At 40.3% G+C, this 15,058-nt stretch overlaps 1 protein-coding gene across 1 annotated transcript in view; it reads right to left on the bottom strand.

Moving 5' to 3' along the window:
- Nucleotides 1-4,026: 4,026 nt before the first annotated feature.
- The window catches only part of GADL1 (glutamate decarboxylase like 1), an 84,668-nt gene continuing 73,636 nt past the window's right edge, over nucleotides 4,027-15,058 (bottom strand). Inside the window, exon 15 of the mRNA XM_074151054.1 lies at nucleotides 4,027-6,970. Within this exon, the coding sequence (XP_074007155.1) occupies nucleotides 6,797-6,970 (174 nt within the window). The 3' untranslated portion in view covers nucleotides 4,027-6,796. The remainder of the gene's footprint in view (nucleotides 6,971-15,058) is intronic.

The following is a 15,058-nucleotide window of genomic DNA, read 5'->3' as shown; positions in this document are numbered from 1 at the left end:
TAACCTTGGTAAAGAGCAAGAGTAAGAAATTGCTGCTCAGCTGAGGGGCTCAGAGTCAGGGAAGTGCATTTTTTACAGCCCCCTGAGCTCCCCGTTGCTAAGCTTGGATGCCCCAAACCCACCAGTGTCATCATGGGTTACACAGCATGGAAACACATTCCCGTCATTATTTAGGCAGGATGGCAAGAAATGATCACAGGTCTGCATGTATTTCCCTAAAGTCCATTAAAATCAAATGTTTTCAGAGGAGATCACCTAAACCAAAGCAACATTTTCTGACAAATCATTTTTGTCTGAAAAATCCCAAAAAGTTTTAGTTTTACTTCCCTTCTGTGCCACATGCAAGATGTCCTGGAGTGCTCCTTGAAAGAGACATCCTGTGTGTGGCACAGGTCGGTTACCAGAGGACACACCAGTAGATGGAGCACACGACTAGACAGCGCTGCTCTTTGGCTCAGTAAAACCAATCAATATTCTCACTGTTCACTGCTCGCAGCGTGAGACAACAGAGCTGGGGGATAGATGTCTGGACTGGCCACCAAGGCTGCCATCCAGCTAGGGTTTCCTTGCTGCCTGTCTCCAGAAGACCTGCTTTGATGTTTACCACCAAATTTCTTGGCTGGCTGACTTTATTTATATGGCATTTAAGCTTAGCTCATACACTGTTATTTAGGCCATCATTGTATTTATCCCCACAATTTCCTGTTTCCCAAGCATTTAGTACATCCTACCTCTAACCAAAAAATTCTTGAAGCTTTTTGCAAGTCCCCAAAGATTTTGCACTTTGTTTGACTGAGTCTCCCCTGCCATGAGCTCTTAAAATCACCTAGTTCTTCATGTGTGTCAAACTCTGAAACTTCTAACCAAGCTTCATCAGTAAACTTCATTAATATATGACTAACTTTTCTGAAAGGGTTAGTGATGAGAATATGAAGCTACATTAGCCCAGAATCAATACCAGTACTTGGGTGGTATCTTTCTTTCTTTCCTCCTCATTTTTGTCTTTCACTAGACAATCCTGCCCACCTTACATTTTCTTTTCTGCTTCCCATCTTATGTAGGTTTTCCCAAATGATACCACACCAAATACTGTCAGAGTCCAGCCTAGAAAATACTTTTTTTCCCAGCAAGCTCTCTGGTTAACCTAGCACCACTTCCCTCTGCTAAGCCCATATCACGCTATGTCCCGTTTTTCACTCACCACTATCTCCCGTTAGAGACTCCTTCAACAATTTTTCTAAATCCACAGTGCAAGTTTTCACAAAAAATAGAAGTTTTAAGTTCCTTGTGCATCATTCTTCTATAAAACAGGACAAGTTACATTTCTTTCTCTTATCCTTTGTCTTATTTAGTTTCCCATGGCCCAGTTGGTCTCCCACGTTGTACAGTGCACGGTGAAGCCATGATGTTCCTGTTATCGTAGTTCTGGCAAGCGCAACGTGATCATCATTTGAACACCTGGGCAAATCCATTACTGAAAAAAAGAAGGCAAAATGTCACTCCAAGATACCAACCTGAACACTGTTTTTGCTTCAGCTTTCAATCTTCCTCCTTTTGCTACTCTGACGTTTTTCCTACAGTGCCAAATACTGAAAATCTTCCTCTGAAAAAATGTCCAGGCATGAAAGAGGGCACAGAAAACAGCAAGAATAAAAATCCGTATCACCTGGCTCAAAAGGGGCCAGATGTATAAAGCTGCAGCTGCCAGTGCCAATGCCTGCCAGTTTAAGAAGTCATTTCCCAGAATGACAAGCTGGGTGAAAGTTTCTTGGACAGTGTTGTGTAAAGGACAATATAAACTGCACAGTCCCAAAGGCAGATGTTATTTTCCATTGGCCTCTGCTATTTCATGGCAAGTGCTTTCATCATACTTTCCAATTTTAAATAGCTCTGTAGAAATTAACGCCCTCCAAGTTACTTACAGGAAAGAAATTGCTTCAAACACAGATGTTCTGTTTGGATGACAGAACTATTAAGGGTCTATGTCCTTCACTTTCTATTATTTGGCTTTATCTTTCACAAAATAAAGATTTTACGGGTTTTTTTTAGTGAATTTAAAAAATGTGATCAGTTGTATTTAAGTTATACATGACCTACTAAGGCTTAAAGCAATCATCTCTGTTGGACGTTTTCAGTATCCCTCTTATTATTGAGACTGCTTTAAAACAAACTTTACCCCGATACATACAAAACCCATTACTGTACTACAAAGTGTCCTGACTTCAGAAAGGGCTTTTCTAGGATCATTGGACGGACCATGCTATTTGGGGACAGACTGCTGCAGTGTCAGGGTATATGCAAGTTCTCTGACGACTCCATGATGGGTGCTGCTTCAGCGCTCGACCCCTGCAGCACAGCTATGTGGTGCATTAACGCACACACATTACATTTAGCAGAGGTTAATTGTTCACACGACCATTGTTTCCTTCTGTGGGTTTGCCTGGAAACCTTTGACGTTCTCTTTATTGTACCTCTTGCTGTGCAAATTTCCTTGTTTTGTTTTGCTTCTCAAAGTAATTTTTGGTTGATTATTGTGCAGTTACAGAATTAGAGTAATAACATCTAATTGTACATCTGAAGCAAAAACATGTAATTGTGGGAGAGTAGATTCAATTTAAAGAAAGAAAACCCCTCCACCAGGGTTTCTCGTGGTTTGCACAGTGCATTTGCCAGGCAGTGCTGCTTTGATTGCATCTAACCTGCAATTAGCATGTGCAATTAAGACATAATGAATATGTGCAATTGCATTATTTCAGGATCTAATAGTAGCGATATTTAGCAGTTACTGTACTAGACACAGTGTTTATAAGCTCAAATGATTTATCACTATTTACCAATTATGCCACAGGAAGGAGGGCAGGTGTGTGAGTGGGCCTTACCTACAACCCATTTCCAGGATGAACATACTTCACTCGCCTGCTGAAAGGTCATGGAAGTAGCCACCAGGGGAGAGAGTCTGGGCAGATTTGGCACTATCAAAAACAGGGGACTTAAATGACACTTCCAGCTTACCCTTGGCTTGTCATAGAGCTCATGTGTGACATAATAGGAGAAAGCAGACTTAGCATTTAGTATTTCTGAATTATTCTTCTCTGCCTTCAACATTTCGTATCAGTTTTGTAAACCAAATCATGCTACCCAAGGATTTAAAAATAAAAATTATTTGAGCATGAACTAATGCTGTGATCTGCGTGTATGAGGAAGCCTCAGGCACATAACAGGTTTTTACAAGCTCTTACCTGGCATTCTGGGAATACAGCTCTACCAGTTCTACCAGGCTTTTCTTAAGGACATTTCTTGTCCTTTAAGGGTCAAATGATACTTGAAAAGCATCTTAATGCATCACTGAAGGATACAAGTAAAATAAGTTTCAATTCAGTCTCACAGAAATAAAGATAAATCTGAATCTCTAGGCACAAACCTTAAGTAGATAAACTGAGATGTTCTGAGTGCCAAACTGCTGGTGTTGAAATGAAAGATCCCAGCGATAAAACTCAGGGTCTGATCCAGTAAGGGCTTCCACTTAAATCAGTGGGAGTTAGAAGCATTAAAATCATACATAACCAGACCCTATTGATTTGTATGAATCTACCATGGAAAATCATACTAGAAGTCCTGAGACAAGGACTGCTTGTTCCAGGCACGATGATTTGTGAGTGATTTTGTACATGGATCCAGTACAAAATGCTCAAGGTTCTCACAAGATGCATCCACACAACTGAGAGTAAAAACTGCCTCAGCATCCCTTCTTAATATTTCCTTCATTGCCTATTGAAAAAAGATTACTAGAAGTAGACAAAAATAATTACAAACAGGCAATGGATCAGTTTCTACACTGATTTATACCTCCCTACTTTCAGCACTTGGTTTAGCATCCTGAGAGATGATGCTTGTCAGTAACTAGAAGAGGGAGCTCATGGGTTAATCCCATCTAGTTAGACAAGTAAAAAAATAAATAAAACTGCCGTTTCTGCAAAAACAATTTAACTTCTGCATTTGAAAGCAAGAGTAAGATAAACTGTGACACATTTTCATCCAAGACATTTATTAAAGATTATATGGGCACAGCACACAGAAAAACCATCCTGAAGTAAAGTTAAACTAGGTTTCACTCTTTAAAGCTGTGCTGGCAGTTTGTTGTTTCTCCAGGTGGAGAACTCATGGGTGCCTTCCTTATATACATCTCCGTGATTTTAGATTGACAAATGACAAACACAGCCTGTATTTATAAGGGTGTCATTTACTTCACTTTTTATTAAAATCACCAGCTACAAAATAGACATTTTGTACATACCAGTCCTAAATAGGCAACTATGAGAAAATGACATTAATTCTGAAATTAGACCATCATATTGCGCACCTGGGACATGATAAAGGGTCAGAAGTAATAGAAAATATATGGAGATTAGATAAGGTACTCACATCACACTGGAAGGTTAACCTATACCTTTGAAGAAATCAGTGTACCTGTTTATTGAAGACCTATTTTCTGCAAACATAAGAAAAGTTCAATTTTGCTCTCATTTAAAAATACTATGGCCACTACTGCTACAGAAAGGGACTGTGTTACTTCCGTCTGACATGTGCCATAAGTGTCACAGTATCTGGAAACAGAGAAATGCACTAACAACATGATGAGAAACAAGACAGTAATTCTTTTTTGATAGTAGCAGTGTCACAAAACACCATGGACCTAATTCTTAGCTGACGGAAGGTGACATAGCTTCCCCTGAATCAAAGATCAAGTACTCACCAAGAATCTGGATCATAATCAAAACATCCTGACACTGTATTCTGTCTTTCCCTTCAAGGTCAAAATAGAGAAAGAGAAGGGGTAACAGACCCATCTAACTCAGAAGCAACAGCAAAGTCATCCCATCCGTCCAGCATCCCTTGCGTCCTCTCCACTCAACCCAGAGTGGCTGGGAGGCGAAAGCCTTATAGGCCCTGAATATAGTCAGGGGCTTTCCAAGATCGGGATAGCTGGTATAGCCAGAAGCACAAGGCAATAAATGATAAAGTAATCTGGGCAGAATCCAGGGGCCACATTGTGATATTCATTTTTATATTAATATCAATGTGGGGTTTGGCTTAAAGCCCATTGGCTTACTATAGTAGCACAAGAATATTCATTTCCAGGACACTGTTAAAGGCATCTGCCAAGTGCTGCAGGGTGACTCTTGCTCCTATCTACTGCTTTGATAGTGTCACCTCCTTGGTAATCATGACCTTGTTAAACTTTCCATACCATCATCCTGGAGATTGGAAGTAGGAATGTCATGCAATGTTGGATCCTAGTACAATGTAGGAAATGAAAACAAGAAAGCATTGTGTTTAATGACAGCTTTCAGCAGGACAGAAAACATTATAGCAGAAAGGTTCACATTGGTCAGTGCCACCAGAATAAGGAACAAACATCAAACGTTATTAAGTAGGTGTTGATTACAAGGTGAAAGACATGGTTATTTCCATTGGTTTGCTGCAAGAACTTCACCCCAATACATACATTTCTATCTTTATAAAATAGGTCATTTTATAGAATAAACACACATCAAAAGTATACTGTAATTCTTAACACAAAGTTTAGAACTTAATTTTGCAACTTAAGATTGATCAAAAATGTTGAGACTATTCATATCTAAAATCAGAGGCAGGCTTTCTCTGATCACCACCACCTTAATTTCAGTGCCAAAATATAAATTATACTTTGATAACATAAGAACAAGTCATCTCAAATCTCTAGGAAAATACATGACAAATAAGTCATTTTGCTATATTCTTAATATATATTCACCATGCATAAAAAATACACTTCTTTCAGGTAATTTTTTTCTTTGTTGTAATTTTAAAGTGCATCTAAAAGCTGCTAAATAAATCTTTATGCTTTAAAAACAGAGGAAGGTGAACAGCCATTCAGAAACGATAGGTAACTCCTGTTAACAAAGAGGTAAGAAGTTCTAAGTGCTATTCCAGTATTCTCAGCTCTGCTAAAGTGGTGGTGATATTTTGGGTGGGCAACATCGGCAAATACTGACTGGGCCCAATGATTGTATTTCATAGAATCACAAAACCAGTTAGGTTGGAAAGGACCTCAGCAGCTCATCTAGTTCAACCCGCTCAAGGCATGGTCAATACTGGTTGCTCAGGGCTTTGCGTGGGCGGGTCCTGCAAACCTCCCAGGATGGTGACTGCACAACCCCATCAGACCCCCGTCTTACTGTCTGCCTGTGCTCACAGCAGAAAACCTGGGCAATCCACTGAGTGAGGGGCCTTGAGGAACTCTTCATATAAGTTCACAATTTCCAGTCTTATCAGTGTAATTCCCAACCAGGCCTCTACCCTTAAACACATACCAAACTAAAATATTGACAGTAGACAGAGTATTAACTAGCATTTTAAAGCCTGCCAAGCTAAATCTACTCCTAACAGTAACTTCAGAGGAGTATTGCCTGCATATGCAAGTGACCAGTTGAGGTACACTGTGCACAGGCACCCCATAAATAGCTGCCCTCCCTGGGACATAGACACCATTTTCAGAAGTGCTCCCTTCTCAAGGAAACGCTTCCCAGAATGGCAGCAGTGGTGCTGCAAGCACTGGCCTGTCCCTGGCCACTCTCAGCCCCCATCAGAGAATACTTTCGTGCAAAGGGGTGTTCTACCTGAAAAGCTCTCAACATCATTCAAAGCTATATGTCAAGCTTTTAACTACCTTTCACAAATTAGCACCAGAATGCTGCTGCCATTCTCTCTTCATAAGTGTCACACATGAGCAGCACCTGGTCCTATGGAGCTACAGCTACAAGTCCTTAGCAAGCAGTTCAATTTCATCCAGCAAGAAGTCCATGTCCTCTCGACTAACTTGTGGGCTGATCACCACCTGGCGGAAGAAGTTGACTTTGCCCCGGTGAGGCTGGTACCCAAGCATCATGCTGCCCTTCTTCATCATCCTTTCTTTAATTATAGGAGCAACCTAAAAGTCGAGACAAAAAAGGGTTATGTCACACTCAGAAATACAGCAGATTTTGGAAGAAACTGTATTTTGGACTTAAAAAGCTTTTTTGAAGTGTCTGAGTTTTGTACCCCTTGCCTGCCTCCCCAGAATCTTCCCCAAGAAATATTAAAGGTCAGACCTGCAGGTTTAGAGGCGGCCTGTGCATTGAGACCCTCAGGTTCTGGGACTCCTTGAAGAACCAGACCAAGACCTAAAACCCTGAAAAGCCTGCTACTCGGCGCACTCATCTGTGGCATGGGAAAGCTTGGGTTAAGGTCCCTAGTCTTCCTGATTTAGATCAAAAGTTTGAACTCAGGAAAAACAGCTACTGCAGCCGGTAAAAGGCAGGGTTTCGCTCCTTGTGCTAAGCTGAGCCTGGCTACTCACCTTGATGGCCCTTCTCCCGCCATATCTGCAAAGCAGCTTTCCTTAGAGGACATTCTCTGTTGAACCCCTGTGAAACTTAAGCTGCCAAAGAAGTCAGTGCGATGCAATACTAAGGGCAAAGGCCTGACCCTGGAGCTTAAGATTTAAGGTGTAAGTACCATTTGGCCACACCACTCTTGTGTTGAATGGGATGAAATCTCACAGGTGTCTCACTGCAGAAAAAGACCCCATGAGTAAGATTGGCAGAGTCAGGTCCTTATAGCTGAACACTTGATCTCACCCCAGCAGAGCTATTAACCTTGTCCAATTAATCTTGTGCTTAATTTTAAGCATGTGAGTAGTTCTGTGTTCTCATGCTTGAAATCAGTCATAAGCTTAAATGCATTGCTGGATTAAATACTTCCTTCAAAGACAGAATTCAACATAAACAAGTATTTTGACAAAAGCAGTATTATTTAAAATGTGTTGCATTTTAATATATTACTAATAACATTAATGTATTTCAGAACAGCACATTCCTTTCCTTCCTTTTGTGATAGTTTGACTTTGAACTAAGCAAATAGGTGTATAACCTAACCTTGGTTTCTGCATTAATTTATTTCAGCTCTAAAAGTTAGCGCCAGAAACTATCACCTGATCTGCAAAAGAAAAATGATGATGCCAACCTTGCCTTAATACTTTTATTTTCATATGGCACATTTCAGTAGGCAAGTCCCATACAGTTTACTTAGATAGAAACAGCTGAAGTTTTCAACACTAACAGCCTAGCTTTCACATATTTGCTTAGTGGTAAATGTCTAAATTACCATTGTTTCAAGATGTATATTGAATTTACAGGAGGAGTGTTTATGGTTCTAATTTAATTTGCCTCTCTGATTTTGGTTTATCTTTGTGACAAAGCTATGTGGTTTATTTAGTGTTTGTTTTTTAAACTATGAGAGTGATAGAGTCTGAATTCTAATTAAAGTCCAGACAGTGACATCAGTATGAATTATGCACATGAAAGCAATTAATATCCTTTCAGAATGCAATGTGCAACCAGAATTTTGGGGGTTTGCATATTGCAGCAAGCAAAAAATGAGAAACAAGTTGTCAAAGTAGTTCTGATAAACATTTGGGAAACAAGAAGATAACGATGAGGACAGGAACACTCAGGTAATTCTGAGTAAGAGCATGTTAAGAGGCACACTGTGATACCTTCAGTCACGTTCAATAGCACGTTTTCCCATAAAATCTAATGTGGAGCTCCAGGTGTGCCTCCTGCATAAAGATCCTAATGAAAGCTACCAGTGAAAACACAGTTCTGCTGTCCATCTGCAATGCATACATCATTTAGAAACAGATATGAGCTTCAACAAGGCCAAGTGCCAGGTCCTGCACTTGGGCCACAACAACCCTATCCATTGCTACAGGCTTGGGGAAGTGTGGCTGGAGAGCTGCCTGGCAGAAAAGGATCTGGGGATTCTAGCTGACAAGCGGCTGAATATGAGCCGGCAGTGTGCCCAGGTGGCCAAGAAAGCCAATGGTATTCTGGCTTGTATTAGAAATAGCGTGACCAGCAGAAGTAGGGAGGTGATTGTCCCCCTGTATTCAGCACCGGTGAGGCCACACCTTGAGTATTTTGTCCAGTTCTGGGCACCTCAATACAAGAGAGATATCGAGGTGCTGGAGCGAGTGCAGAGGAGGGCAACGAAGCTGGTGAAGGGCCTGGAGCACCAATCTTACGAAGAGCAACTGAGGGAGCTGGGACTGTTTGGTTTGAGGAAGAGGAGACTGAGGGGAGACCTCATCACTCTCTACAACTACTTGAAAGGACATTGTAGAGAGGTTGGTGCTGGTCTCTTCTCACAGGTAATTAGTGATAGAACAAGAGGGAATGGCTTCAAGCTGCAACAGGGTAGGTTTAGACTGGACATTAGGAAACAACTCTTCACGGGAAGAGTGGTCAGACACTGGAATAGGCTGCCCAGGGAGGTGGTTGACTCACCATCCCTGAATGTGTATAAGAGTCGTTTAGATGCAGTGTTGGGGGATATGATGTAGGGTAGAACTTTGTAGAGCCGGGTTGATGGTTGCGCTCGATCCCAAGGGTCTTTTCCAACCTGGACAATTCTATGATCCTATGAAATATATCCTTATACCATCACCTACCTGGGTTTACGTCTGCCTAGCAAATGATTCAAGGATTCCTCAAATTTCTTGTTTTATAGCTCAGAATTACTTCAGACTAACCTCATTTAGTCCATACTCAAGAAAAAAAACCCAAACAAGCACTGGAGTTCTACTCCAGGACAGGCAGACAGGTAGCTATTTCGCATGAGACAGCCACCTTCATCCTGAAAAGTATGTTACTCAGCAAATGATCTTCTCTGCTTCAGATCAGATATTCCAAACTGCATCCTAACAAATCACTGAATGCTCTACTGTTCAAAACCTGGGCCTCATAATTGGTCTTGCACAATTTGCCAGTGGTGGAGACAAATGGGAACACTCCTGGTTATGCATGCTAATGTATGGACCTGCAACACACGTTCTCTTAAACAGTATTCTCTCAACCTTGTTTTTAAATTTTTTAAGTTTTCTTAACTTAGGCGTGATAAAAATTATTCTACTTTTCCTACAGTTTTTATGTGTTGAACCCTTTAACAGCACACAAGGCTTCTAAGAGCTTTACTCTTCCATTTTTATTCATGCCAGCTATGGGCTGAGATAGCAATGACACTGTGACAATGCTCAGAAGACATTGCGTTCAGGAGGCATTGAGCTGGGCACCACATACATAAGAAAAGAAAAAATTTCTCCACCCCTGTACTTGACAAAAACCCCCAAGTGACTTCTGCTCATGGTATAAAGACACTACAAGAGCAAGGGGAGAAGTGAATTCTTCTTAATATACTATCTCAAGCTCTTCCTTAAGATTCAAATCCCTATGGCAACTTTTAGCCTTTATTGATGTCCCATCAGAGTTATTTCATTTTTTTGTATCACACTATTGATTCTCTTCATCTCAACACCCAGTGCTCCATAATCCATCATCCCAAAATGTGCAGTAGCACAAATGGAGACCATGAAAGGAAAAACACTTAGAGCTTCAGTAATTTGAGGACTGTAAATATACTACATTTCAGTAGGTCTTCTCTCATGGAAAGGAAAGGGGTAGAAAAATCTCACTTTTGTTATCTCATGCTAATGAAGTTGTTCTTTTAATTTGGAGTGCACCCATTCCTTTTTGAAGGCAAAACAAACACTTCCTACTTAAAAGAAACAAAACATAAACCTGTTTTATGGGCTTTTGACAGAATTATTTTTTGAAACATTTTCCATCAAGTATTTTGCATGTTCTATTTGCTAACGTGATGCTGTCAGTGTTACAAAACTATCATGGATCCTATGCACAGAAAGCAGTATGGAAAAAAATATATGCACAAATGCTTAAGTACGTGTCTCACAAAAGAACCATTAAATGATACATGCATGCTAAGGCCTGGACTTGAGGAGCATAGGGTATGACTGCTAACTGAAAGTAAAGGCTGGTACCACTTTGCAGCAGAAAAATTAGACCTATAAGGAGCTAATTGCCTAGTGAGGAGTTCAATGTGTTTAATTCCCACTCAAGTCAATGTGACTGGAGGATGCTCAAATACGAGAAAGACCTGCACAGCCTCATTCAGGATAGGGTCCTCGGAAAGCAATTTAGTGAGAGTGAGATTGCTTCACCAGTCCAATTATTTTACTAAGGAACTTACTTCAAATTGTAAATCTAATTCTTTATGTGGCCCGTCAGTGGGACAATCTCAGAATTTTAAGTGCAATGTATCCTAAAACTGAGGTCCTCTTCTCTCCTTTGCTCCCTCCACCTCTCCCTTCCCACCACTGGCCTCCCCTGCCAATCCATGTTGGAGATTATTATTTCAAACATTCACTTCAGCAGCTTAATAGCTATCAGACATGCCCTTCTTCCACCTTTGAAGGTGGGGAGGAGGTGCAGTGCATGGAAGGCCATCCTGCAGCAGAGCTGTGCACTGTGCAACCAGAGCCCCAGGGACTGCATTGCCTGAGGACTGATGTGTGCATCAGTCTCATGGTGCAGACTTACCTAGAGGCTGTAACATCTCATGCGTCCCTTAATATTAATAGGAGATTTTTTAAAACTAGAGCAAAAATTACATATCGGTTTAGCTCCTTCTCCATCTACCTGGGTGACAGGATAATATCTTCTCCCACTCTCAGTCAGCACTCAGCCACACTACAAACAACAGGAAGTTTTAGCCCTGAAGTTTATGCTGTTTCTATCAAGAGACCAGACTACAGCTGAACCTCATATATATTCACAAAGAAGATGCCAATGTTCTTTCCCAGCACGTACACACACACAGAGCAGCATGATAAGTAGCCAAGACCAGCTTGGACACTACAGCTAAAGTATTTAGTGCACCAGGAGGATCAGGAAAGCAATATATCTCCCTCTCCATATCTCAAGCATCCTTGAGAATAGTAGTTCTGCACAATCATACCACACAGAAATACCTTAAAAACCACTGTGTTCCCCCTAACAGACTTGTCAGTGGCATTCAATGAAAGTTTCTCCAACACTGCAAGAATTTCCACCAAGCTCAGGCTCTGACTGCATAACACGCTTCAGCAACCACCATTAAAGACTGACTCATCAATAGAGTTGAGCACATCAGCAGCAGCAGAAGCATGTACCTAGTGCCTCCAAGAGCTAGTTCCCAAGTTTGGACATTTAAAGTCCTTTCAGAGGACTTGTTGAAACAGCTATTTGAGATAATTTCTTCTTCCAGCTAGCAAGGCCTCTGAAACCATTCTCTTCATAGTCAAGCTATGTAAGCCTGGTTCTTAAGCTAAGAAAAACTTCCTAGCACATGGCTTTCTTGTGTAAAGTGACATTTCCAGAGCAGCTCTGTTAAATAGGTGATGTTCCCACCCCATTAGTCATGGCACAGTATTATGTTTTGGAATTCATTCACTGTAAGATGCCTCCTGTTGAACAGTATAGACATTTGTAATTAGAATTGTTTTGTAAAAGTTTATTCTAACTGCACCAAAAAAAAAAAAAATCATAATAATAAACGTGTCTAGCTTTTTCAAATCAGACAATCCTATTAACTTCTGAAATTCATACTCCACCATTAACAACTTATAGTTCAAGTCCTATACTTAGTCCAAAATAGCTGATGTTTTCTGATGACAAGGGACAGAAAAGAGTAATGTACCTGTTTTGCTCATATGAGGTAAATGCACTGAGTCCCCAGCCCCAACTGCACTAACGCTGCTGCTTATGGATAGCCAAATAAGTCGTCCTAAACAGAAGCAGAATTTCCCATCAAGTACGCTACCTTGTTCTTCTTGCTGAAATAAAGAAAAAAAGCACCTACTGGTTTTAATTAGCCTCTTATTTTTCTGCTCTAATGTTGTCTCTGACAATCGCAATTAACAGATACGCTGAAAGTGCAAGAAAGCTCAGTTTGGACAACTGCAGAATAGCTTGCTGATGATGGAAGACTATGACCGACATTGGTTATAAATTTCTTTCTCCATGCCCTCCCTTAATCTGTAAGGGTTCTCATTTTAGACCTAATACAGTATTTTCAAACTGTCCCATCACAAATTATTTTCTAAGCCTCTGACACTGTACTTCTGTTACCTGAATGCTACCTGCACTGCTGTCATCCTCACAGACTCTAGTTGTATTGGTCTAGTCATACCAGCTCTTGACATATCACAAGAGCTTTTCTAAACTGTAGGCTAGAGGCTATACTCTTTAAAAGCAACATTCTGTATTTTTTTTTATATTTTAACATGAAGGCAACAGGAATGATTTGCAAATTGATAACAATGCTGGGTAAAAATATTCTGCTGAGCAATGAATTTATGAAAATATATTGCCTGGGGGGGGGGGGGGGGAGGGGGGAAATCTATGAATTTGACAAACAGCTCAAGTGGAAAGATAGCATTAGCCAGAAAAATAAAGAAACCAGAAAAGCCTAAAGGTTTTCTGAATTTTTGAGACAAAAATATTTTTATTCTTTGTTTCAAAACACTGTTTTCAATTAAAACTTAAATTCAATTGGAAATTGACCCATTTTTATTGCAGCCAATAGAAAAGGACTGAGAAAACTGAAACTAAGCAAATTGCTTCATTTTAGCTTGTCTGAAAACAAAAAATCTTTCTGGTCAACAAAACCCAAGAATTTATTCCAGCTTCTTAATTCAATGGCCAAACCAAAAAATTCATTATTTGTACAACCATAAATATGTAGGATCAAAAGTGCTGACGCTGCTTAACTGAAATATCTGTAGAATTTTCAGCCCCTAGAAAAGACAGAAAGTATGAGAAAATTCGTGGGACCGCCTGTTCTGTTGGCAAAATCTGGCTGGAAATCTCATGTGAACAGCTTTGAGTAGCGTGGATGACTCTAAACGTGCTAGCCCAGCAAGTACTACAAAGTCAGAATGCCTATAAAAACTGGTGTTAATGCTGGCAACTGCTATCAGAAACATTTTTTCCAAATCTTTTGAACAGTTCACAGGTTACTGAGCATCTATGCAACATAACACTGACGAGCTATTCCAGCTGCTGGCAGCAGCGACTCCCAGTCACCGGACCCCATTCTGCTCCTCCTGAAATTCATTTCAAAATTGCCGCAGACTTCAATGGAAGCAGAATGCAATTATCTAAATTTCCTCCTTATGTGTCTGTTTCAGGTGGCAGTTTGCAAACAGCCTTCAGCTTTTACTGGAGCAAGCCACACTTGCAGTAAATCAATAACCTTTCTAGGCATCCACAAAAGCAGGCTAGACAGTGTCGGAAGGACGGGAGCGTATTAACAGCTCAAACTATTTCTCGTCTTCAAATACAGCCTTGATGAAATTTTCCGAGGTACTGAATACTGCACTAGAAATTGGCTGAAGATTTGTAGCTGGAAGACAAAAAAAGTTGCCCTTTTGACAAAATGGAAAGATCACATTCTCATGATTTCACAAAAATGGAAAACACATTTTGTGTTCTTGCCTCAATTATTCCTTGCAATGGAATACAAGTTTATACAGAACAGTCTCTCTCATCTGACCACAAATATCTGTTTTGGCTCTCCCAGAAGGGGGAAATTTTCATTTGGAATTTCGTGATTGTGATTTAAAAGGCAATTTATTGGCTATTCAAAGTCTGACAAGTTACGGTTCCTGCTAGAAATTACCAGTTCGGATTCATGTATATTCATAAGAAAACAACTATAGTACAGCAATTGCCACCAAAAAAGTAAACAATTCAGTGAAGTATTTGGACACAAATTTAAACTTTTACATATGGACTATTAATTTCAGTGGGTCTTCACAGTATTGTTTCTTACCTTGTTTAAATGATAGCACAGTGGTTGAAGTACTGGATACAGACTCAACAAATAGGACTGGTCCATAACCCCGCCAGAGGCTGTTTGGACAAATCACTCCATCTCTTTTGGGTAACATGTTTCTTTTTCCCTTCAGAGAAGGCATATAACTCTTCAGGGCAGTGAAGTCTCTATGTGTTCATACATCTATTGTAATCAGCCCAGATATCTCGAGGGTGCTCTGTATGCTAGTATGATATATATGAAATAATTTCTGTGCCAAATAGGTCTCACAGACATCTGTTGCAACATATCTGCTGCATTTCACAGA

This window comes from Numenius arquata, chromosome 7 (assembly GCF_964106895.1).
Source record: "Numenius arquata chromosome 7, bNumArq3.hap1.1, whole genome shotgun sequence".
In the NCBI taxonomy this organism is placed as follows: Eukaryota; Metazoa; Chordata; class Aves; order Charadriiformes; family Scolopacidae; genus Numenius; species Numenius arquata.
This window is presented reverse-complemented; position numbering and strand designations above follow the sequence as displayed.